The sequence below is a fragment of the Choloepus didactylus genome, chromosome 7 (genome assembly GCF_015220235.1).
Source record: "Choloepus didactylus isolate mChoDid1 chromosome 7, mChoDid1.pri, whole genome shotgun sequence".
Classification (NCBI taxonomy): Eukaryota; Metazoa; Chordata; class Mammalia; order Pilosa; family Megalonychidae; genus Choloepus; species Choloepus didactylus.
This window is the reverse complement of record NC_051313.1, coordinates 1,016,617-1,039,061: the sequence shown is the minus strand read 5'-3', so window position 1 is coordinate 1,039,061 and position 22,445 is coordinate 1,016,617. Positions and strand designations below refer to the sequence as shown.

The following is a 22,445-nucleotide window of genomic DNA, read 5'->3' as shown; positions in this document are numbered from 1 at the left end:
GGAAGGAGCCTGCATGGCATTTTGGAGTGATGCAAATGGTCTGTGTCTTGATAAAGGTTTGGGTTACACAGGTGTAAACATGGTCAAAACTCAGTCAATATACATTGAAGATCTGTGCATTTGCATGTAAGTGTTTCGTGAAACAATATCAACAGAAAGTGTTTGAGGAACCTAGGCTTTGTGAAAATGTGGCCGGTGGTTTTGTCTCCACCTCTGCTGACGGCCGTGGGCTGTGCTTGCTGCCTGGCCTTGCTGTCCCTGGTTTCCTCCGTGGCCGGAAGGGACAGGGCTGCGGGCACCCACAAACAGCTGTGGGTGAGTGAGCAGAGCCCCTCTGGCCCAGCCCACCTCCACCTGGACTCCTCAAAGCCAGCAGCTCCTTGTCTTCCTTATGTCACTTGATGGCTAGAATTAATACGAAATAGCAGAGTTAGTTTTTTGGCATCACTTGTCATTTCAAATGCTATATTCAAGGAGACTGCCTAAAATTATATCCAGATGTGGCAGCTGTGTGGCTTTAAACAGCTGCCATTTGAATAAACAGTGGGGTTTGAGTTAGTGATCAGGTAGTGGATCTCCAGCACCGGGTTGTAACATAATAGCATTGCTATATCCAGACAATCTGCCTCGTCGTTTTTATATGTGACTTTAATCTCTTGATATTGGTAAGATGTTGAAACTAGATCAACTGAACAATTGTTTGAAAACTGCTTTATTGTATTCAGTTATAGGATGAAGAAACAAAGTGCTAGACAGAATAGTCTGTTTTGTGAGGGAGGTTAAGGTGAAGTTTTTTAACATATTTAGGAAGCTGTTTAAAATAATTCCTAGTAGAACTCCTAAGGGAGCTCTAAACCAAGCACTTCTGAAATTCAGAAGGAAATTTGGTGCTGGTGTAACTTCTTGGCAGAAACCTAAGTACGATTATTGAATGAAAGCTTCAACAGATACATTTCTAGTTGGATAAAATACTTAGTATACTTTTAACCCATCTGGAAGGGAATGAACTTGATCTCCAGATCCTGGAAGTCATCAGGCTCTCTCTTCCCTGCTCTCTTTAGCTGGACATTGAATATCCTTTCAAACTGAGCTTAGAGTGAGACATGGTGTCCTGTGCTCATGTCTTAACGCCCCCCCCCCTCCAATTTTCTTGTTTTAGTTATTTGAGAGTATTAATTAGCATAGAGTTGGGTTATTTGTGAGTAGATTAATAGCTCATCTGTATCGTGTTCTGCAGATTTGAAAGATCCCTATTATCTCGTTTGGTCACTCATAATAAATGATAGCTGATGTTTGTTAAAACCGTAAGGTGTCCCCAGCACCGTCCTCCGTGCTCTGCAGCATGACGGTGGGCGAGAACCCCTCTCCCAGGCGTGAGGGTTTGAGGCTGAGCAAGGCCAGTGGGGGGCCGGTGCACACGGCCGGCCACTGGTCACGGCGGGCTGGGGTCTGACCTCAAACCCAGTCCCAGCCACTGTGTTTGCACCCCCACGCCCTGCAGACTCGAACCATGTGTGTTCAGGTAGCATCGTGGATGACGAGAGGCATTACTGGGTTTGAAGGATTATTTTGCGTCGGACTCCTCGCTGTGGAGAGTGTGGTCCAGGATCCGGTGGCCTCGCTGGGGGCTGTGTTCAGGCCCCCAGCAGTGCAGGGTCAGTCTATGTGTGAGCATCCCAGTGTGAGGAGCTTTCCTGTCAGAGAGAGGGTCTGGAGACCCCGTTGTCAGATGCTGGGGGGGGGGGGGGCGCAGGGACAGAAGGCAGGATCACCTGTTCCCTTCAGAGCGAAGGTCTGCAGGCCCCATCTTCAGATGCCAGAGGGTTGTCTTTACCTGGTTCCCACGTCAGAGGCCACTGACCAGCCAGCCGCGCTGTGCCCGCAAAGTTCGGGGTAAACCTCAGCGGTGCTTCTCCAGGGCATTTGGTGCGCCTTCTAGATGGCTGTCATGGGGGGTAGCTTCTCATTTTAAGGGGGGAATTGGATGTCGGATATGGTAGCAACCACATGTAAGGGATCAGTTAACCATAGGTTTTGTCTGCTTTACTTTCGTATTAACGTTTTATCTTTAAATTAAGATTAGTTGGGGTGAAAACGGGATAACTGATTTATAAATTTCACCCATTGTTGTTTTTTAAAGGATGCTAATTAGATTAATGAAGCTTGGAAGAGAAAACCTGATATTTTCCCCCAAACCCTACCCAGTTTGCTTATCAACTCTGCTAACACTGGATTTGTCATTTTTTTAGATGTGGAAGTTATATACTATGGCTGGATTTCTCTTTGTTTTCATGGCGCCCTATGGAATAGCAGGGTCTGTGCTTTCAATATCTCCTAACTAAACTCCACGGTTTAACCCAGTGTATGCGTTCATGTATTAACCAACAGAAGCTTTTAGAACATCTCACTTCACAGCTGTGCTGTTACGCATGCACTACCACTAACACCATATTAATGGTTAAAAACCCCTGACTGGGTCACTTCCTACTGTGGCAGTAACTGAATTTGAGGATGGGAAATGAATTCCAGTGGGTTTATGCACATGCTTTTCTGTTAGGCTCATATTGCACAGAAATTGAAATGCCTGTAGTCCACATTTGATGTAAATACCATAATTTTGAATTGAGCATGATTTAGAATTTTTGTTGTTCACTGAAATGTAAGTAGAGATGTTAACTTACCTCAAGCAATAGATGATCAAATATTTTCATGATACAGCCACATACTTTGATTTGATTGCAGAAATAGGTTTGTCCTGTGTGCTAAATGTTTACTTGAAAACTACTGAGCTCCGAAGGTGAAGCCTGGGAAGATTTTCATCACCTGCCCAAACTCAGTGCTCGGCCTCCACGGCCCTCTTCTGCAGTAACTCCTGAGAAATGACTCTTCTTCTCTTAGCAGCCTGACAAATCTAAGATATAATGAAACATTAGCATTTAAAAGGCCCCCTTGAAGTAAGAGCTACAAGCACACAAATATACTAGAGCAAATTAGTACAAACATTTTTAAAAGATGAAAGTAAGATTTACTTTTCAGCAATTTTATTGTTAATCTCATTTTAATTAGCCCAGCATATGCATTTGGTAATAAAAGTCTCTACTTTTATTTTGAAGGTCAGTGCTAATAAGCCTGTATCAAATATTCTTCAGAATTTTTAAAATGTGTTTTATTTTTCAGCAAAGATGTCAAGGAAGCTGAGCTTGCCTACTGACCTAAAGCCTGATTTAGGTAAGTAAAAAAATGAATAAATAAATACCCACAATAACTCAGCTCCTTGTAATGGGAAGACAGGTAGGAAATCAGAAGATTTTTAAAATGCTGTTTCTAGGTTGTCGTTGGAAATCAAGTTTTAAAATTACTAAGTGAAAACGGGATAACTGATTTATAAATTTCACCTATTGTTGTTTTTTAAAGAATGCTGATTAGATTAATGAAGCTGGGAAGAAAAAACCTGATTTTTTCCCCCAAACCCTACCCAGTTGGCTTATCAATTCTGCTAACACTGGATTTGTCATTTTTTTAGATGTGGAAGTTATATACTGTGGCTGGATTTCTCTGCAAATTATAAAAGAGTTATAATACAGATTCAAAAGAGTTATAATACAGATTCAAACACATCAAAATTATGTATTTTCCAGCCCTATCCTATTTTATATCTAAATAAAATTTAACATGAGATTAACATTTGTATTATTTCAGATTAATTTTTATTAAAAGCTGTTTTTATCCCATTTAATCATCTGATAACATTCTTAGAGCTCTAAAATTTATAAACTTATTTTAATATGAATTTATTATTTTAAAAATAAATTAGTAATTTTCAATATGGGAATGAATATCCCATATCAGGAATCAGTCATCATCACTGACTTGGTGTTAGCAAGTTGGGAGTGTTCCTTTCTCGCACCTTCTGTGCTGCCCTTTCATTGTGAGAGCAGGAGCTAGATCCACAGGATCTTTTTGCTTTTTATTCAGCTCAAAACAGCTCCCTGATATCCAGGATAGGGACAAGTGACATTTCAGTGAAGACAAAAATAGGATTTCATATAGAACATTTAAAGCAGGGTTTTTTAAACTCGTTTCCATTTCAGGAATCCCTGTTGCCTTTACTTGGATTAGAAGTATGACTGTCTTTGAAATGCCTCGGTCTCCCCCTTGACTTTGCCACCGGCCCCCGTGTCCAGCTTTTTACCTCTGTGGTCTTTTACTGTCTTTTTGTGCACAGTACAAATGCAGGGGTTTGTCCATTCCACCACACTGATTTTAGCAGTCCAGACTTTGCTTTGTCTCATATGCACTGGTAGGGTCCTTGGCCATGAGTGAGCACCACGCCTTACCCTGTGGAAGCAGAAGGATCACTGGTGCGAGGGGTAGGACGGTCCTGGCTGGAGGGTCGCACGTGCTGGGGAAGGTGTGGCCCTGCACCGAGACGCCAAGGGCGGACACTGAGCCGTGTGGCGCCGAGGGTCACCGTGCAGTTTTTCATACAAGAAGAGGCGCAGTTTCCTTGAGACTGCCGCAGGGTTCGTGATTTCAGTAGCACTAAATTTTTTTGGGAAAGCACATGTGAAAGTACTTTAAAACTAGTAAAAATCACAGCCAGTCATTTTGAGAGGAATACTCAGATATGTGAATACTGGAAGTTATTGAATCAAAGTCTGTACCCCGGGCCTTCACAGGCTCCCTTTGTTTGGCTTAGGGTTCGAATGTGCCCGTGTTTTAGCTGGCAAAGCCCATGTAACTGACTGATGCATAACTTGAAACAGTCTCTACGTTGCCCAAGTTGTTTTCCTTCAAGTCATCCTGCCACTGGAACTAGTTTTTGGTAGAGGTTCTTGAGTCTCATTGTTTTCCATTGATCAGGCCGGTAATGGGAACACCCAGCTGTATTGCTAGGCTCACACCACGAGATGCTTCCACAGCAGCTGGGACTCTTGAGCTGCCCTGCGACTCAGGTAGCTTCCGTGAAACTGTGCAGCACTGTCAGTTCACATGGCTTTGCCAGGCAGAGTCCACAGACCTTGGTCGGAACCCCAGGCAACATTGCTTTGCTTCATGGGTCACCTTTCAAGTGTCAGCCAAGGAGGCAGTGTCCACTGCTGCCCACCTTGGTGTGAGTTAGTTTCTTGTTTTAATTTTTACCATGAGGCAGCTCTCCTCCTGGCGTCATGCTTTGATTTAGGGATGCGGATTTTGTAGCATAAGGCTCTGCCTTGGGAGGAGAAGGAGATGCACACAGGTAGCCTCTCTGAGCATCCAGAGAATAACACAAAAGCAGTGGATTTATGAAACGGCTGTAACTGTGAGGAGCTGTGTTTGGGGTTAGAGCTGCCAGGAAGGCCCTGTGTTCCGTGGTTTTCCAGCTCTAAAGACTGAACTGTGACACTTAACGATGGTCAGAACCTTCAGGCTGCAGGTTTTTGGTGGCACGCTGGCCCGTGTCTCCCTGGTGTTGCCAATGGGAAGTTCAACTTGACCATGGGCATACGCCCCGGCTCTACCAGCTCTGCTCTCTGCGGCGATTCAGTAGCTCTCAGAGCCTCTGGGTGTCGTGTTAGATGGCAGTGGACTGATTTCCGGGGCCATTGTGTGGATTCCATGAAATGTCAGGGTACTGTCTGGCACGTGGAAGCCTTGCTCCGTGGTAGCTATTTTTATTTCTGCTCTTATGAGAATTTGGGGTTCTATTTCATTAGTTTAGCTTGCCTAATTTCTAGAAAGCAAACAACAGGATCCAAGACATCTGACTTCCTAGAAGTAACTGCAAGTTGTAATTTGTGAACTGCTGGAAGCTCTGACTTAACTTTCAAACAGTTCCAGGCAGATCATATAAGCAAGCCAACTCAGTCCAGTTCAGAACCGATGCTGATTCAGTCCGTGTTCCCAAACTGATTGAGCCTCAGTAGTTTGTCTACTTTTTATAGATAAGTAACATAATAAAAATTCAGTTGTAGTTTATGAACTTTACATAGTTAAGTTACCCTGTTAAAACACTGTTTAGTTGGCCCATGAATTAATATTTAAAGTGTAGATTGCTGTGAATCACCTATTGTAATTTTGATGAATAGCAGGAAGATTTTCCCCACTGGTGACTTATTTTGTCAAGTCTTGCATCATTGCTTTTCATTGTTACTAGGTCACAACTGAAAATATATGCCAGTTCACCTTGTACTGTGTATATGTTTTATGTAAGTAACAAATTAAGTTTATTTATCATTGGAAAATAAATAGTTCTGTTATTTTACAAAATAACTTTGAAAACTATAGAGAGTTAATATTTGGAATCAGTATCATTTACTCATCCAGTAACGAGCTACTGCTTATGGAAAGCGTTTCATTTTCGGTCAGTAGTTCTTTTGTGCCTTGACATAATTGGTAACAGGAAACGCAGTCTCAGGCCAAATGACGACATTCTGGAAAGTTCCGCAGGAAGCAGCCATGCTGTGGGACCAGCGGGGCCGTCGCCTCCGGCAGCTGAGCCACGGCGCACACGTGTTACTATTGGGGAAGTTTTCTAGTCTGTACAAATCTAAATTTTGCTTACAAAAAGCTCTTTTTTTGTTGTTGGGGGGAGTATATAACTAGGACACAGTCATGCTTTCTTATTTTATAAAATACAACTTTAAAAACTAACATTTTCCTTTTTCAACATGATGAGTCATTTCTTTCAAGATGGCAATGGAAGTGTGTCAGGAGCGCGTTCCCAGGTGTGAGCAGTGGAAGCTCCTGGAAAGCTGGTGTCTCCCGGTGGCAGCAGCACCCTGCCTCGAGTCACGCTGTCTTGAGCAGGTGTCTGCTACCTGAGGCAGTGAGCTGGCTTCGCAGGGAGCAGCAGGGCGCAGTGCTTGCAGTCAGGAAACGTGCAGTCACTGTAGACTGAGGTGTAAGACAAGCCCGGGCGTAACCCAGAGCAGATGCAGCATGCGTGCCGTGGGAGAGGAAGGGCAGGGGTCTTGGGTTCTGTCCCTGGAGACGGCAGGGCGTGACCTCAACAGGTAGGACCGAGTGGGGCAGGGGACCAGTGGGTGCAGGTGTGTTTGGAAGCACTGATGGCAGCGCCAGGGCGACGGGATGGGCCGGCCAGGGGGAGCTCCTCAGGGGGTCTTAAACCCGGAGCAGGAGGGTGTCGTGACCACGTAGGCAGACGGTCCACCGAGGGCTTTGCTGACAGGTGGCAGAGTTGTAGCAGCCTGTTAAAAATCAGCCGGGCGAGACACACGCTGGCTGCGTCAGAGCAGGGAGAGGTCAGGGCAGCGTGCAGTGGTCCGGGTGAGAGGTGAGGAGCATCCAGGGAGGGTCACAGGGAGGCGGAAACAACGCAGAGGACGTGGCCTCCCCTCAGGAGGAAAGGAAAGGGGGGGTTCAAACTGCGACTCCCTCCAGTGTTGATCTGGAGAATAAGGGTGCTGGCATAAATAGTGCTTCAGAAGAGGCCGTGCTTTGGGGAATGGTGTGTTTTGATTTTGCCTGGTGAACACAGCAGGAAAAAGGCCCAATAAGCCAAGGGAAATGTGATTCCAAGGGAAACGAGGCCAGCCCCAGGGAGGCAGCTGCAGAGGGGAGAAAGTCTCGCGTCCTTAGGACGGGGGACTCGGGTGGGAACGGGGTGCGCCTGGCGTGCAAAGCGTGAGCCGGGCTGGTTCACACTGTGGGAAAAGGCGGTGCCAGTCACAGTGGCGTTCGAGCAAAATGGGAGCTAAAAGCTGTATCAATAATGGTTTTCCAGATTCAGTTTGAAAAACAAAGATCCATCATATAATAAACTTGAAAATAGAACCAGGTTCTTTTATATGCATTTTTAAGATGTGCAAAACTAAAAATGTCCACACTTTTCTTGTGCTGCTCAACTGCAAATAGTATTGCCATGTGCAGAACCAGCATCCAGAGGAGAGGAGGGGGGAGGGGGAAGGATGCAGGGGGGAAGGGGAGGCCGGGCCCCAGGACAAGCTTCTGAGAAGGGCAGACCCGCCCGTTGGTGCTCTGTATAAAAGTGCGTTGCTTTTATCCTCGATTAAAAGGAAATCAGAAATAGACGCTGTCAGGTTTTGGCCAAACATATACAAACAGCGGGCGTGCCCTGTGTACTCCTGGCCGTGCGCCTCCCTCACTCTGGGCGTTTTGAATCTTGCAGACGGCAAGGACGGCACCTTCAGCCGGTCCCAGAGCCCCAGTGTGACCAGCCTGGACCGCGAGTCCCGCGAGGCCGTCTCGGCGCTGCACTTCTGCGAGAGCTTCCCGCGCAAGGCAGACCCGGCGCCCGGGCCCTGCCTCTGGGCCGGCACCAGCCTGGGGACCGTGCTGGTCCTGGCTCTGGGGCTGCCCGCGGAAGGCGAGCGGCACCTACAGCCCGCAACTGCGGCCCCCAGCGGTACGTCCCGACCAGGGGGGGTGGGCACAGCCAGGGGGCACTGCAGCCAGAGGGGCTGGGGGGTGGGCATGGCCAGCGGGCGCTGCAGCCAGAGGGGCCGAGGATCCGGGGGGTGGGCACAGCCAGGGGGCGCTGCAGCCAGAGGTGCCGAGGAGCCGGGGGGTGGGCACGGCCAGCGGGCACTGCAGCCAGAGGGGCTGGGTGGTGGGCATGGCCAGCGGGCGCTGCAGCCAGAGGGGCTGGGGGATGGGCACGGTTGCGCTCGCGGCAAAAGGCCACCTGGGACAGGGTTTCAGGTATTGGGTATTCATACAGCCGTTCAGGCTGTTTGGTTTTTTAATTCTAGGATCATGTCCAAAATGATTATTATCATATAAAAAGGAAAAAAAAAAACCTGTTGTTATAATACTACATTCCAAATACTTCAAGCAAGCAAAGTGATGGTTTTCTGGATGAAATGGTTTTGGGGATGGTTTTTTAGGAGGAAAAAACAAAACTGTATTTTTAAACATTCTACACTTGGTGTTATTTTTTTTAATCTCTGAGTGTAAAGTCTTAGAATAGATTATTTCTCTTCTTTGAAGTGTTAGGAACTAAGATGACTTCACACGATTTAAAAGGAAACAATGTACTGTCTTCATATATAGAAAATGAAGTAGATTTTTTCAAATATACGTGAGCTCTAGCAGGTCTGGAAGTAACTGAGATTTTGGTTTCCTTCACTGCTCATTTGTGCTCCCTAGAAAGAAACAACCCTGATCTTGTTCATTAATGAGATTTTAACCTTACTTGGAATTTAGAATTAAATTTAGTTATGGCTTTAATGTTCACTTCTAAAACAGTTTAATTTATTCACTCAGCTCAGTAAATACTTGCATATATACACATACCTAATCATTAAAGAAAACAGGTTAATGTGATGATAATCTTACTAATTTCACTTCTTATAATAAGCAATAAATATGTCCATAGGAATAAAAAGTACTGAAAAGATGAAAATCAAAATGTGAACAGTAATTATCACTGGATTGTCAGATGGGGGTAATTTTTACTTCTTTTTACTGATTTGTAGTTTCTAAATTTTCTACCACAAACATCAGTTTGTAATAAGAAAAGAATGTTTCCAATAAATAAAAATAAGGGAGAGGTGTTAAATGTAGATAAGTACCTAAAAAATATTTATTATGTTTCCCAACTAGCAAAAAATAAAATTAGCTTATTTGGATGTATAGACAATTTTCCTGTGTGAGTAAGAACCTCTGGTTCCTGCTCAGTGCTGGCACCTAGAGGTTCCCAGCGAGGTGCCTGCTGGAAACCAGCCCTGAGGCTCTGGAGCTGGGAGGACAGGACGGGCCCTCTCAGCCCGGGAGCCTGACATGTCCACACGGTCCATGTGGTCCACATCGGCCTCCTCGGTTTGCTTTTTGTTTTTTTTCCCCGCAAGAGGAAGGCCCGACAAGTACCCTCCCCTTCTGGAGACACACTGAGGGCCTGCCAGGGAGAGCAGCATTTCCTGCATTAGATCTTGGGGCGTGTTTAGGATGTCCACATACTGGGACGACCGCAATGCCATGAGCAGTTACCAAGTCAGCCTGGAAGAATAAAAACTAAGAGATCTTGAAATGAAAGTAGTTTTGGACTATATTTTGAGATAGATAGTGATCAAAATACTTTATATCAGTCAGGTATCGGGCAGTTTTCTACCAAACTGTTCAAAATAGTTAAAGTTTCTACTTGTCAAACTTGAACTTTAGGGTTACTGGGTTTAGCAAATAAAAATACAAGATGCCCAGTTTCATGTGAATCTCTGACAATGAATAATTTTTAATGTAAGTATGTCCCATGCAAACTTTGGAAAGATAAAAATATTGGAGACATACTTACACTAAACTTTATTCTTTGTGTATCTGAAATTCGCATGTAACTGGGCAGTGCTGTATTTTGTCTAGCAATTCCATTACAGACAAGACAGTAACTCTTCTGCTTGGAAGTAAAAGAAAATATGTAAGCAATTTGCAAGTTGCAAAATATGATGTGGTTATAGAGTAATGAAATATGGAAATATTTTTAAATAAGAACCAGAATGTTCCATGAACTTGGTACCCTCCTTTCTGTCGGTTTCCGAATCCCTAACGTTAACGATAAGAAATGAGCATAAAGCATTTGCAGAATTTCAAGGACTTGGGAGAGTGGCACCGTGAGAAGCCAAGAAATAGACCATATGCTGACCACTGTATCTTGCATGTATCTGGCATTTATTGGTAGATGAGTTAAAAGGAAATTATGGTTCTGGAAGTAATGCTTAGAAACATGTAGAATTTTTTTTTCACCTTGGCACCCTAGGTCAATACTCCCCATCAGAAATGCAGTGCAAACCGCATATAACGTTAAATTTCTAGTAGCCACATTAAAAAATAAAAAATAAAAAATAAAGCATTAACTCAGTATAAACAATATATTTTATTTAGCCCAGTGTATCCAAGATACTGTCATTTCAACTCATGATCAATACTTGTAAATTGCCATTTAGTTTTTTTGCACTAGGTCTTCACAGCCCGGCATGTGTCATGCCCTCACAGCTCACCGTGGCTCAGCCCAGCCGCCTCTCTGGTCTCAGTGGCCGCGGGTAGCCAGGGCTGCTCCAGGGGCCTCTCAGCCCTTGGCACTGCACTCGCTGGGCAGCAGAGGGCCAGGCTACACCAGCTGCCCACCCAGCTAAAGGGCAGGGGGCGGGTTGCGGAGCTTAATTAAATCCTCAAGGGTCACTTAGAGCAAGTTTCGGTTCAGTGTGCTCTCAGCTGAGTGTTGCTGTTGGGACAGGTGCACGGAACCCCTGGATTCAGGTGTTTGGTCACACACTGAGCATCTGTGTTCCAGGCACCATCCTGAGGTTGAAAGGCGCCGTCCTGAGGATGGCTTTCCTGGATGCCGCGGGCTGCCTGCTGCCACCTCCACACCAGCCCTGGAGGGAGCAGAGTGCTCCTGAAGAAAAGGAGGAAAAGGAAAAACCGAAGAACTTGCTGCCAGTCTCTGTGTCCCCCTCCTCTTCTCAGGAAATTGGCGAAAACCAGTACGCAGTGATATGCTCGGAAAAGCAAGCCAAGGTTATCTCTCTGCCAGCGCAGAGCTGTGCATATCAGCAGAATCTGGTGGAGACCTCGTTCGTGCTCCGTGCGGACGTCGTGGCCTTGGGCGCCGGCGTCTGCCTCGCCTGCTTCTGCGCCAACGGCCACATCATGACCTTCAGGTGAGCCTCAATCTCCCTCACCTTGATCCCACAGGGCTGAGCTGAGTGTGAGCCCCAAAGCTTCAGTCTGCTTGCATCTCACACACTAAGAGTTTGTGTTCATTCAGCTGAGGGTAAGCAAGCATGTGAACAAGTATATGCAGACTTTCTAAAATCTCCCACTCAGGTGTGCAGAGCAAATAGCAAGGTTTCTAAGGTCTTTGCCAGTTTTACCTGCCCTAGTGCTTTGTCCAAGCCTAGAACCCATCTTGCCTATTACTAACAAGCTTGATATTTTCCCTCCAGTTTGCCAAGCTTAAGGCCTCTGCTGGATGTGTATTACTTGCCCCTCACCAATATGCGGATAGCCAGGACATTCTGCTTCACCAACAACGGACAAGCCTTGTATCTTGTCTCACCCACGGAAATCCAGAGACTCACCTACAGCCAGGAGACCTGTGAGAATCTTCAGGTAAGTAACAGCAGTGTTGCTGTAGCTTCTTCAAAGGTGAGATGGTCTCCAAGCACCCGTATGCTCTCCATCCCTCACACTGCCCAAGGTCACAGGGAGCCTCCATAGAAGCTCGTTCCCTGTTGGCTGTGAGAACCCCCGCCCTGATCTGCCAGGACAGCCTCTGGCTGTGAACACACTCCCAGCTGTTCTTTCCAGTGAAACTATATCCATTTATGCCCACTCTGTGTGTGGACTAAACATTTATCACACATGTTTAAAAAAAAAACATAATTTTTTAAAGCAGTTTGTTCGTGCAAGCATAATTGTATCTATTTGGATATATACACAGATAAGAAAAACACAGGATTTTGTAGTTTTTCCTCTGAATGTTTTTGTTGATTTATTTGTGAGAGACTACAGACAAATTTTTTAAACAAAGAGCCATGTCTTTCCAGATGTTTAAATGTCTTATGTGCTTGCATAATAAAAACGATCAGGTTACCGTCACTTCCTAGAATGAAAGTGCCTTGAAATACTGAGCTCAGAGATGACTATGTGATATTTAAAGAAAACCACCACCTGAAAGAACTTCATTGTGAAAGCTTTTGCAGTTAATTATCACTGTTTCACTGGTTTGTAAATTTGAATTTGTGGCTAGAACCTAGAATAGACAAAAACTCTGAAAAAGAAAAGGTTGATTTCAAGAATCATCATAAAGCTACAGTGGTCAAAAGGTCAGGGCATTGGGGTCAAAATGGATGAATAGATCAGTAGAATAGAACAGAGAGTCCACAAACAAACCCACACAAATGGACAACTGATCTTTGACAAAGACACAATGGTAATGCAGTAGAGAAGAGATTGCCTTTTCAATAAATAATGCTGAAACAGACATTGAAATTTAAAAATGAACTTTGGTTCATGCCTTACACTGTTTACAAAAATTTACTCAAGGTGAATCCTGGACCTAAATTTAAACTCTAAAACTTCTAGAAAGTTTTAGGAGAAAAATCTTTATCTTGCTTTAGGCGAAGATTTCTTATCTATGATTCCAAAGACATGGTCTATGAAAGAACAAATTGATAGATTCACCTGTCTTCAAAAGACAATAATTGAATAAAAAAACAAGCCACAGACCAGAAGATCTTGGCAGAGCATGTATCTGTTAAAGAACTTACATCAAGAAAATAGAAAGGGTTGTTTAACCTCAGCAGAAAGGAGACAAAAGACCCAGTAGGAACATGGACAAAATATTTGAACAGACACTTTGTCATGAAATGATACTGATCATTAGTCATTAGGGAACTAAATTAAAATCATAATGAGAAGCCATGTTTATTAAAATGACTAAAATAGAAAAGACAAAGTTTGGGCAAAAATGCAGAGAATTTAGAACTCCTGTACGCTGCTAATGGAGATGTAAAATAAGTATCGCCACTTTGGAAAACAGTTTAGCAGTTTCTTAAAAAGCTGAACATTCATGGACCAGAAGACCTAGCCATTCTACTCCTAGTTTTTCACCCAAGTTCATAGCTCCTTTATTTGTATTAGCCCAAAACTGGAAATTGTCCAAGCGTCCTTATCACAAATGAATGGACAGACTGCGATGCATCCACACGATGGAAACTACTCACGATGGAAAGGAGTGGTCTTAATGTACCCAGCAGTACAGATGAATCTCGACATAACTACACTGAGGGAAAGAAGCCAGACAAAACAGTGCATATTGTAGGATTCCATTTTTATTAAACTCTAGGAAAGGGCAAATTAACCTGTAGTGAGAGGAAGCAAATGAGCAGTTACTCTGAGATGGGGGTAAGGAGGGTTTTGCCAAGGGGAGCAAGGAGGCTCAGGTGATGGGCAAACACACAGTGTAGACATGCCAGAATTTATAAATTGTACACTGTAATGCCTGCCATCACTGCTTGTCAGTTACACCTCAAAAAGCTGGTTTTTAAAAAGTAATGGATTCTAGGATCTTTACTGTCATTGAGAGGCAGTAACACAGAAGTGTATGTTTACAGATAAAAATTCTGGGTTTTCTTGCTAAAGCATTAGTCTCATCTCTTGAGTGAAAACACAAAAATTTGCAATAAGTTATCTTTTCAAATTGACAGTGTGTTATTCATTTGTGAACCTTAAATAACACCTAGCATAATCAGAAGGAGGTAGAATATACCAATTAGTTCATTTAGACAATTAACTTAATAACTTTGCTGACCTCAAGACTTATTTATTAAAAAAATGGCAAGTACTCACTGTGAAAATCTGATAGCTGTTAACTATTAAGCTTCCCTTAAATATACTATACATTCAGTATTGAAGTGTATTGCTATTGTCATTGAAAATATTATTCAGATTCAATTTATACACAATAGGGTTTTGTGGGGGATTGTTTTGTTTTTTGCTTTTCTTTTTGTTATCTTTTAAATTAAATGCAGTTTTATTGAGATATATTCACATACGATACAGTCATCCATGGTGTACAATCAACTGTTCACAGTACCGTCATATAGTTGTGTGTTCATTACCCTAATCTATTTTTGAACATTTTCCTTACGCCAGAAAGTGCGGTCGCAGTTGACTCGTCTGAGGGGGGGGTGGCGGCCGGTTGCTAAATCCTAGGCTCTCGGGATTGCTTGGAGGGTACCGGCGGCGGGGGCTCTTTCCCGGAGGCGAGGGCGAGGCGGGGGACTGGGCCCGGTCCCCGGCGGTGGCGTGCAAGGTGTGGAGGGCGGCGAGAAGGAACAGGCGGGACACGTTTCTTTGAGGGTGAGGAAGCCAAGAGAGTTTATTAGGGGAGAGTACAAGCTTATATCGGGCGGTTTAGAGGGCGGGGTAGCTGTAGGGGTTAAAGGCTTGGATTGGTTCTGAGAGGGCGCGGAGGTTGTTTGAAAAGGGGCGGGAGTTGCTCCGGTAACGAAGAGGGTGGAGGGTGCGGGTAAGGCACGGGGGGGGGGGGGGTTTTCTCCGGCAAGCCCTCCCCAACGGTTGTACTTTGGGGTGAGGAAATGGGGCCTGCATTCGGCTCCACTTTCTCAGGCCCGGGGGGCCGTGGAGGGCGCTACCACCTGTGCCCCACTACCTTTCCTAGGGACTGATCAGTTCCCCTGGCCCAGGCCCGCCAAGTCGGAACTCGATAACAGTGTCCCGCAAGAAAGAATCAGAATCAGAATAAAAACTAAAAGTAAAAAAGACTACCCAAATCATCCCCCCATCCCACCCTATTTTTCATTTAGTTTTTGTCCCCAGTTTTTTACTCATCCATCCATACACTGGATATCCACAAAGTTTTCACAATCACACTGTCACCCCTTGTAAGCTACATTGTTACACAATCATCTTCAAGAGTCAAGTCTACCATTATATTGGTTAGAAAATATAGATCCTGCCCCAAATAAACATCTCTTCCCTTGGTCTCACATGGAAGTTGAAGTTTTAAAACAGTCAGTTTCAACCTTTACCCTTTGGCCCGATTTGCCCTAGTCTTAACCAGATCTGCTTCATTCATATCCCTAATTGAAGTCTGAGCTCTTTTTCAGCATTTTTTTTTTTTTGACAGTTGCTATATTTGCTAATACTGACATTCATACTGGCCAAGCTCTAGCTCTGAGTTTCATGTGTCACACAGATACCCAATATTTCAGAGACCGATCAGGTTATACACAAAGGGATCAGCCTTTCAGAGTTTGGAGATAGCCATTGCAATTCTGGAATAGATTTGACTGCTGTAAGAGCTTACAATCTAGGGACCATTCAATAATCGTTCCTCTGATAGGCTGTGCTCTAAGGTTCAATTCTGAGTTTACATGTTTTAGTTAGTCCATATTGGTGAGGCATTATAGTGTTTGCCTTGGTTTCTGGCGTACTTCACTCAAAGTTCTGTCTGCAGGATTCATTCACCTCGTTGCGTGTCTCTCAGCTTCACTCCTACTCGTAATTGCTCAGTATTCCACTGTATGCACACCCAGCAGTTCACCATTCTGTTCCTCAGACAGTGTACCCTTAGCCCACCTCCACCCACTGCAAATCATGAATACTGCCTCCATAAACACCAGTGTGCAAATGCCCATTCATGTCTCTGCTCTCAGATCTTCCAAGTACATACCCCATAATGAGGCTGCAGGACCTTATGGCCCCACATACTTAGCTTTTTGTGGAACCACCACATTGACCTCCAGAAAGGCTGCACCATTCTGCCTCCTCTTCAACAGTAGATACGTACATCCCTCTCTCCATGTTTTCTCCAGCACTTTTACCCCATTTATATTTTTTCCTACAATTTTATAGAGCTATATTCCCATATCATATAATTATCCAGTGTACAGTCAGTTGTTCACAGTATCATCATATAGTTGTGCATTTTTCAACACAGTCAGCACTTGAACATATTACTATGAAAAAAAGAGGGGTTTTTTTAGTGAATAATAAAAAGAAAAATAAAATGACATACAAGACAGTATAATAGTAAGGACAGAAAACAAAACCCCTACCAAGAATCCCATATCCCTCCCTTATATGCCCCTCTCATACACATTTAGCTTTGGTATATTGCCTTTGTTACATTTAATCGAAGCATATTACAGTGTTACTGTTGACCATAAATTCCAGTTTGCTTTGATTATGTCTTTTCCCAAATACCATCCCCGTTTCAACACTGCATGGTTGATACTCATTTGTTCTCCCACATGTAAAAACATTTTTATATTTGTACATTTAGTAACAGTCATTGTCCACTCCAGTTTTTGCCAAGTTATACAGTCCCAGTCTTTATCATCTATCTTTACCTCTGGTGTCATACATTCCCCAATCCCACCTCTTTCAGCTTTACTCACAGACATCTTTGTTCAGTGTACTTACAATACTGTGCTACCATCACACAGTATTATGCTGTCTATTTCTGGATCTATACAATCAATCCTGCTGAACATTCTCTTGTCCTTCAGCATGAAATGCCCAATCTCTACCCTCTTTCTCTCTCCTGGTAGCCTGTGTTAACCAGCTTTTAACTCTCAAAGTTTGCTCATTAATATTAGTTCATGTTAGTGAGACCATACGGTATTTGTCCTTTTGTTTCTGGCTAACTTCACTCAACATAATGTCCTGAAGGTTCATCCACGTTTTTATATGTTCCATGTCTTTGTTCTGTCTTACAGCTGCGTAATATTCCATCACATATATATACCACAGTTTGTTAATCCACTCATCCGTTGATGGACATTTGGGCTGTTTCCATCTCTTGGCAGTCATGAATAATGCAGCAGTAAACATCGGTTTACAAATGTCCGTTCGTATCTTAACTTTCAGTTCCTCTGAGTATATACCTAGCAGTGGAATAACTGGGTCATATGACAGATATATACTTAGCTTCCTGAGGAACCTCCACACTGTCTTCCAGAGTGGTTGCACCATTCTACATTCCCACCAACAATGAATAAGTCTTTCTCCACATCCTCTCCAGCACTTGTCATTTTCTGTTTTTTGGATAATGGCCATTCTGGTAGGTGTGAGATGATATCTCATTGTGGTTTTGATTTGCATTTCCCTAATAGCCAGTGAAGTTGAGCATTTTTTTTTCATGTTTTTGAGCCATTTGTATTTCCTCTTCAGAAAAGTGTGTGTCCATGTCTTTTGCCCATTTTTTAATTGTATTGTTTGTCTTTCTGTTGTTGAGTTGTAGGACTGCTTTATATATTCAGAATATTAAACCTTTATCTGATATGTGGTTTCAAAATATCATCTCCCATTGCGTAGGCTGCCTTTTCACTTTTCTGACAAAATCCTTTAATGTAAAAAAGTGTTTAATTTTGAGGAGATCCCGTTTGTCTACTTGTCCTTTGGTTGCTCACACTTTGTGTGTAAGGTCTTGGACACCACCTCCTATCATAAGATCTTTAAGATAATGCCCTGCATGTTCTTCTGAGAGTCTTATGGTCTTAGCGCTAATGTTTACGTCTTTGATCCATTTCGAGTGAATTTTTGTGTAAGGTGTGAGTTAGGAGTCCTCTTTCATTCTTTTGGAAATGGATATCCAGTTCTCCTAACACCATTTATTGAAGAGGCTGCTCTGTCCCAGTTGCTTTGGCTTGACTGCCTTATCAAAGATCAATTGTCTGTAGATGTGAGGGTCTATTTCTAAACACTGAATTCAATTCTGTTGGTCAGTTATCTATCCTTTTGCCACTACTGTGCTGTTTTGAGCACTGTAGCTTTGTAATGTTTCAAAGTCAGGTAGTGTGAGACCTCCCACTTCATTCCTCTTTCTCAAGATATTTTTGGCTATTCAGGACACCTTGCCCTTCCAAATAAATTTGGTTATTGGTTTTTCTATTTCTGCAAAATAAGTTATTGGGGTTTTAATTGATATTGCATTGAATCTATAAATCAGTTTAAGTAAAATTACCGTCTTAACTATATTTAGTTTTCCAATCCATGAACATGGTATATTCTTCCATTTTTGTAAGCCCTGTTCAATTTCTTTTGGCAGTTTCTTGTAGTTTTCTGTGTAAAGGTCTTGTGTGGCCTTGGTTAAGTTTATTCCTAAGTACTTGATTATTTTTTGTAGCTATTATAAATGGAATTTTTCTCTTGATTTCCTCCTGTTGGTGCACATTACTTGTTTATAGGAACACTACAGATTTTTACCTGTTGATCTTGTAGCCTGCCACATTGCAGTATTCATTGCTAGTCCTAATGGCTTTGCTGTAGATTTTTCTGGATTTTCTACATAGGGAATCATATCTGCAAACAGTGAAAGTTTTACTTCTTCCTCTCCAATTTGAATGCTTTTTTTATTTATTTATTTTTTTATTTATTTTTTGCCTAATGTCTCTAGGTAGAAATTCCAGTACGATATTGAATAACAGTGGTGACAGTGGGGATCCCTGTCTTGTTCCTGATCTTAGAGGGAAAGCTATCAGTCTTCCCCATTGAATATGATGTTAGTTGTGGGTTTTTTCATATATTGCCTTCTATTCCTATCCTTTGAAGTGTATTCATCAAAAAAGGATGTTGTATTTTGTCAAATTTGAAGCAGAAAAGGCATTTGACAAAATACAACATCCTTTTTCTGCTTCAATTGAGATGATCATGTGGTTCTTCTGCTTTGATTTATTAATGTGGTGTATTACATTAATTGATTTTCTTGTGTTGAACCAGCCTTGCATCCCTGGAATAAATCCCACCTGGGGTTTTATAAAAGAATCTATAATTCTTTTAACATGCTGCTGGGTTCAATTTGCGAGTATTTTCTTGAGGATTTTTGCATTTATATTCATTAAAGAGATTGGTCTCTGATTTTCTTTTTTTGTAGTATCTTTGTCTGATTTTGGTATTAGGGTGATGTTGGCTTTCCCTCTTCAATTTTTTTTGAAGAGTTTGAGCAGGATTGGTACTCATTCTTTCTTGAATGCTTGGTAGAATTCACATGTGAAGCCATCTGGTCCTGGGCTTTTCCTTTTTGGGAGCTTTTTGATGACTGACTCAATCTCTTTACTTGTGATTGGTTTGTTGGGGTCATCTATTTCTTCTTGAGTCAATGTTGGTTGTTTATGCTTTTCTAGGAAGTTGTCCATTTTGTATAAGTTGTTTAGTTCATTAGCATATAGTTGCTTGTGATATCTTCTCATTATCTCCTTTATTTCTGCAGGGTCAGTAGTTATGTCTCCTTTCCCATTTCTGATTGTATTTATTTGCATCTGCCTTTTTTTTTTTTTTTTTTTTAAGCCTAGCTAGGAGTCCATCAATTTTGCTGATTATCTCAAAGAACCAACTTCTGGTGTTGTTGATTCCCTCTGTTGTTTTCCGGTTCTCAATTTCATTTAGTTTTTTTCTCCAATCTTTGTTATTTCTTCCCCTTTGTTTCCTTTGGGGTTAGTTTGCTGTTCTTTCTTTAGTTCCTCCAGGTAAACAGTTAATTCCTCAATTTTTGCTCTCTCTTCTCCTTTAATATAGACATTTAGGGAAATAAATTTCCCTCTCAACACCACCTTTGCTGCATCCCGTAAGTCTTGATATGTTGTGTTCATTGTCATTTGCCTCAAGGTATTTACTAATTTCTCTTGTAATTTCTTCTTTTACCCACTGGTTTTCTAAGAGGGTGTTGCTTAGTCTCCATTTATTTGTGAATTTTATGACCTTCTGCCTGTTACTTATTTCCAACTTCATTCCATTTTGGTCCACGAAAGCATTTTGTATAATATCAATATTTTTAAATTTGTTGAGACTTGCTTTGTGACCCAACATGTGGTCTATCCTAGAGAGTGTTCCATTAGCACTTGAGAAAAACATATATCCTGCTCTTGTGGGGTGTAGTGTTCTATAAATGTCTGTCAAGTCAACTTAGGGAATGAAAGGCACAATAGAAGAGATGAAAAACACATTGTAGAAATACAACAGGAATTTGAAGAGGCAAAAGAAAGTGAACTGGTAAACAGGACATCTGAATTCCTATGCTCAAAAGATCACGTAGGGAAAAAAATAGAAAGATGTAAGCAGGGTCAGGGAATTGAATGATAATATGAAGCACAGAAATACACGTCATGGGTGTTCCAGAAGGAGAAGAGAAGGGAAAAGGGGGCACAATGAATAATGGAGGAAATAATCACTGAAAATATCCCATCAGTTATGAAAGATATAAAATTACAGATCCAAGAAGTGTAGCGTACCCCAAACAGAATAGATCTGATTAGAACAACCCCAAGACACTTAATAATCAGATTATCAAATGTCAAAGACAAAGAGAGAATTCTGAAAACAGCAAGAGACAAGCAATCCATCACATATAAGGGAAGCAAGATGGCAGAGTGGTAAGGTGTGGAATTTAGTCTCTCTTCTAGGGCACCTGGTAATTACCCAGGAACTGTATGAAACAGTGTTTTCAGGGTCTCCGGTCACACTTCGTACACAAGTTTGGAACCAGTGGAAAAGCTGAGATTGCAGCAATCTTTGTAAATTCCCTCAACCAGGGGTCCGGCACCCCTCCCTTCCCAGATACCAGGGGCTGCCCTGCAGCTGGCTCCCTGAAAAAAAAAAAAAAAAAATCTGGGAGCAAGAAGGGGGGCTTGACCCAGCCTCAACTGCAGAATTAATTAACAAATTAATTAATTAATTTTTGGAGCTGGGGGTGCTAGAGAAGGGCTGGGCTCCAGGACGGGGGGGACACATAGAAGCAGGCACCATTCCCTGGCTCCAAAAACACTTTTTTCACCGACAGTTTGTCCGTTTTCCTTTCTTACTGACTCCTTATCTTTTTCCACTTCAGTAGCCCCCTGGCAAGGGCGGAATCAAAGCTGTTGGAGAGTAATTACCCAGATAATAGCACAAAGCCCTTCTTTAAATACTCTATTCTGACACTGACAAAATTTCCAGACTGGGGAAAGGCTTTTAAAGGGGGCTTCTTTTTGTTTGTTTGTTTTTTTTTCTCTTTCTCTCTCTACTTTAAAGGGAACGTGGTTATTTTCTATCAGACAGCCCAAGTCAAAGGTCTAGGCTAATCTTGGGGGCGGTGGACAGAATACCCGGAACTTCTTTGAATTTCAGATTCACTTCTGAAGAAAGTCTCCACCCCTGTCTTTAATTGGCAACTTGGCTGACCAAGGAATTAAGCTGGAGTTGCCCCAAAGAGGAGAAGGGAGAAGGGAAGAGTGCCCCTAGGAGACAACTGGAGTTCTTAGGATTGGGAGAGTGGACGGAGGTCCAGCTCAACTGGCAGTCCTCCTTCAGGGATCTCAGACCCCAGGGGCTGGAATTCAGATTCCGGCTTCAGTCAGCCATGCCCCTGACAGGGTCAGGGTCACTGGGAGAACTAAAGGCTCCCCACCTCCTTACACTGGTCGGGGGAGCTGCGGGCTGGCAGGTGCCACCTGCTGGACAGCACAGGAGAAGCACAGAGTCTAAAGGCCTCACAGGAGGGTCTCATTCTCAAGGAAACTCCATACCCTCCTCCCGAGACCTGGGCCTCTCTGGACTGGGAAAACCTGACTGAGGTTGACCATATCTGAGGAGACCATCACACAAGAAGCCTACATAGAGGCAGGGCAAGAAACAGGAAAACAAGAGGTGAAAAACTCCAATCTTCTAAATAGAACCTAAGTTAGAGGTCTAGAATAAGTTGAACTGAACAACAAAGGTTAGAGAACAAAGCCAACCAACAGGAAAACTCTAGGTAAAAGAGTGAAAACGAGCTCCAGAATAGACCAAGAAAATCAGATGCCTAGACAACTCAAGATAATGAGCCACACTAGGAAACACAAAAATATGGACCAGCCAAAGGAACAAACTAATAGTTCAACAGAGATACAGGAGTTGAGGCAACTAATACTAAATCAATTCAGTGAACTGAGGGAAGAACTAATTAAAGATGTTCAAACAAATCTCCTAAATCAATTCAATGAGCT

The 22,445-nt window shown here is 42.8% G+C and overlaps 1 protein-coding gene across 6 annotated transcripts in view; it reads left to right on the top strand.

Annotated features, from left to right (window-relative positions):
- STXBP5 (syntaxin binding protein 5) overlaps window positions 1-22,445 on the top strand; it is a 203,072-nt gene that overhangs the window by 155,887 nt on the left and 24,740 nt on the right. For 5 of the 6 annotated variants that reach the window (XR_005218010.1, XR_005218009.1, XM_037844019.1 and 2 more), the window contains 4 exons: window positions 3,178-3,228; window positions 8,132-8,368; window positions 11,246-11,615; window positions 11,901-12,066. Coding sequence is in view for 3 of the 6 variants with exons in the window: in XM_037844019.1 (XP_037699947.1) it covers window positions 3,178-3,228; window positions 8,132-8,368; window positions 11,246-11,615; window positions 11,901-12,066 (824 nt within the window). In the remaining 3 variants the exon portion in view is untranslated. The remainder of the gene's footprint in view (window positions 1-3,177; window positions 3,229-8,131; window positions 8,369-11,245; window positions 11,616-11,900; window positions 12,067-22,445) is intronic. The other variant, XR_005218011.1, reaches the window with a different exon arrangement.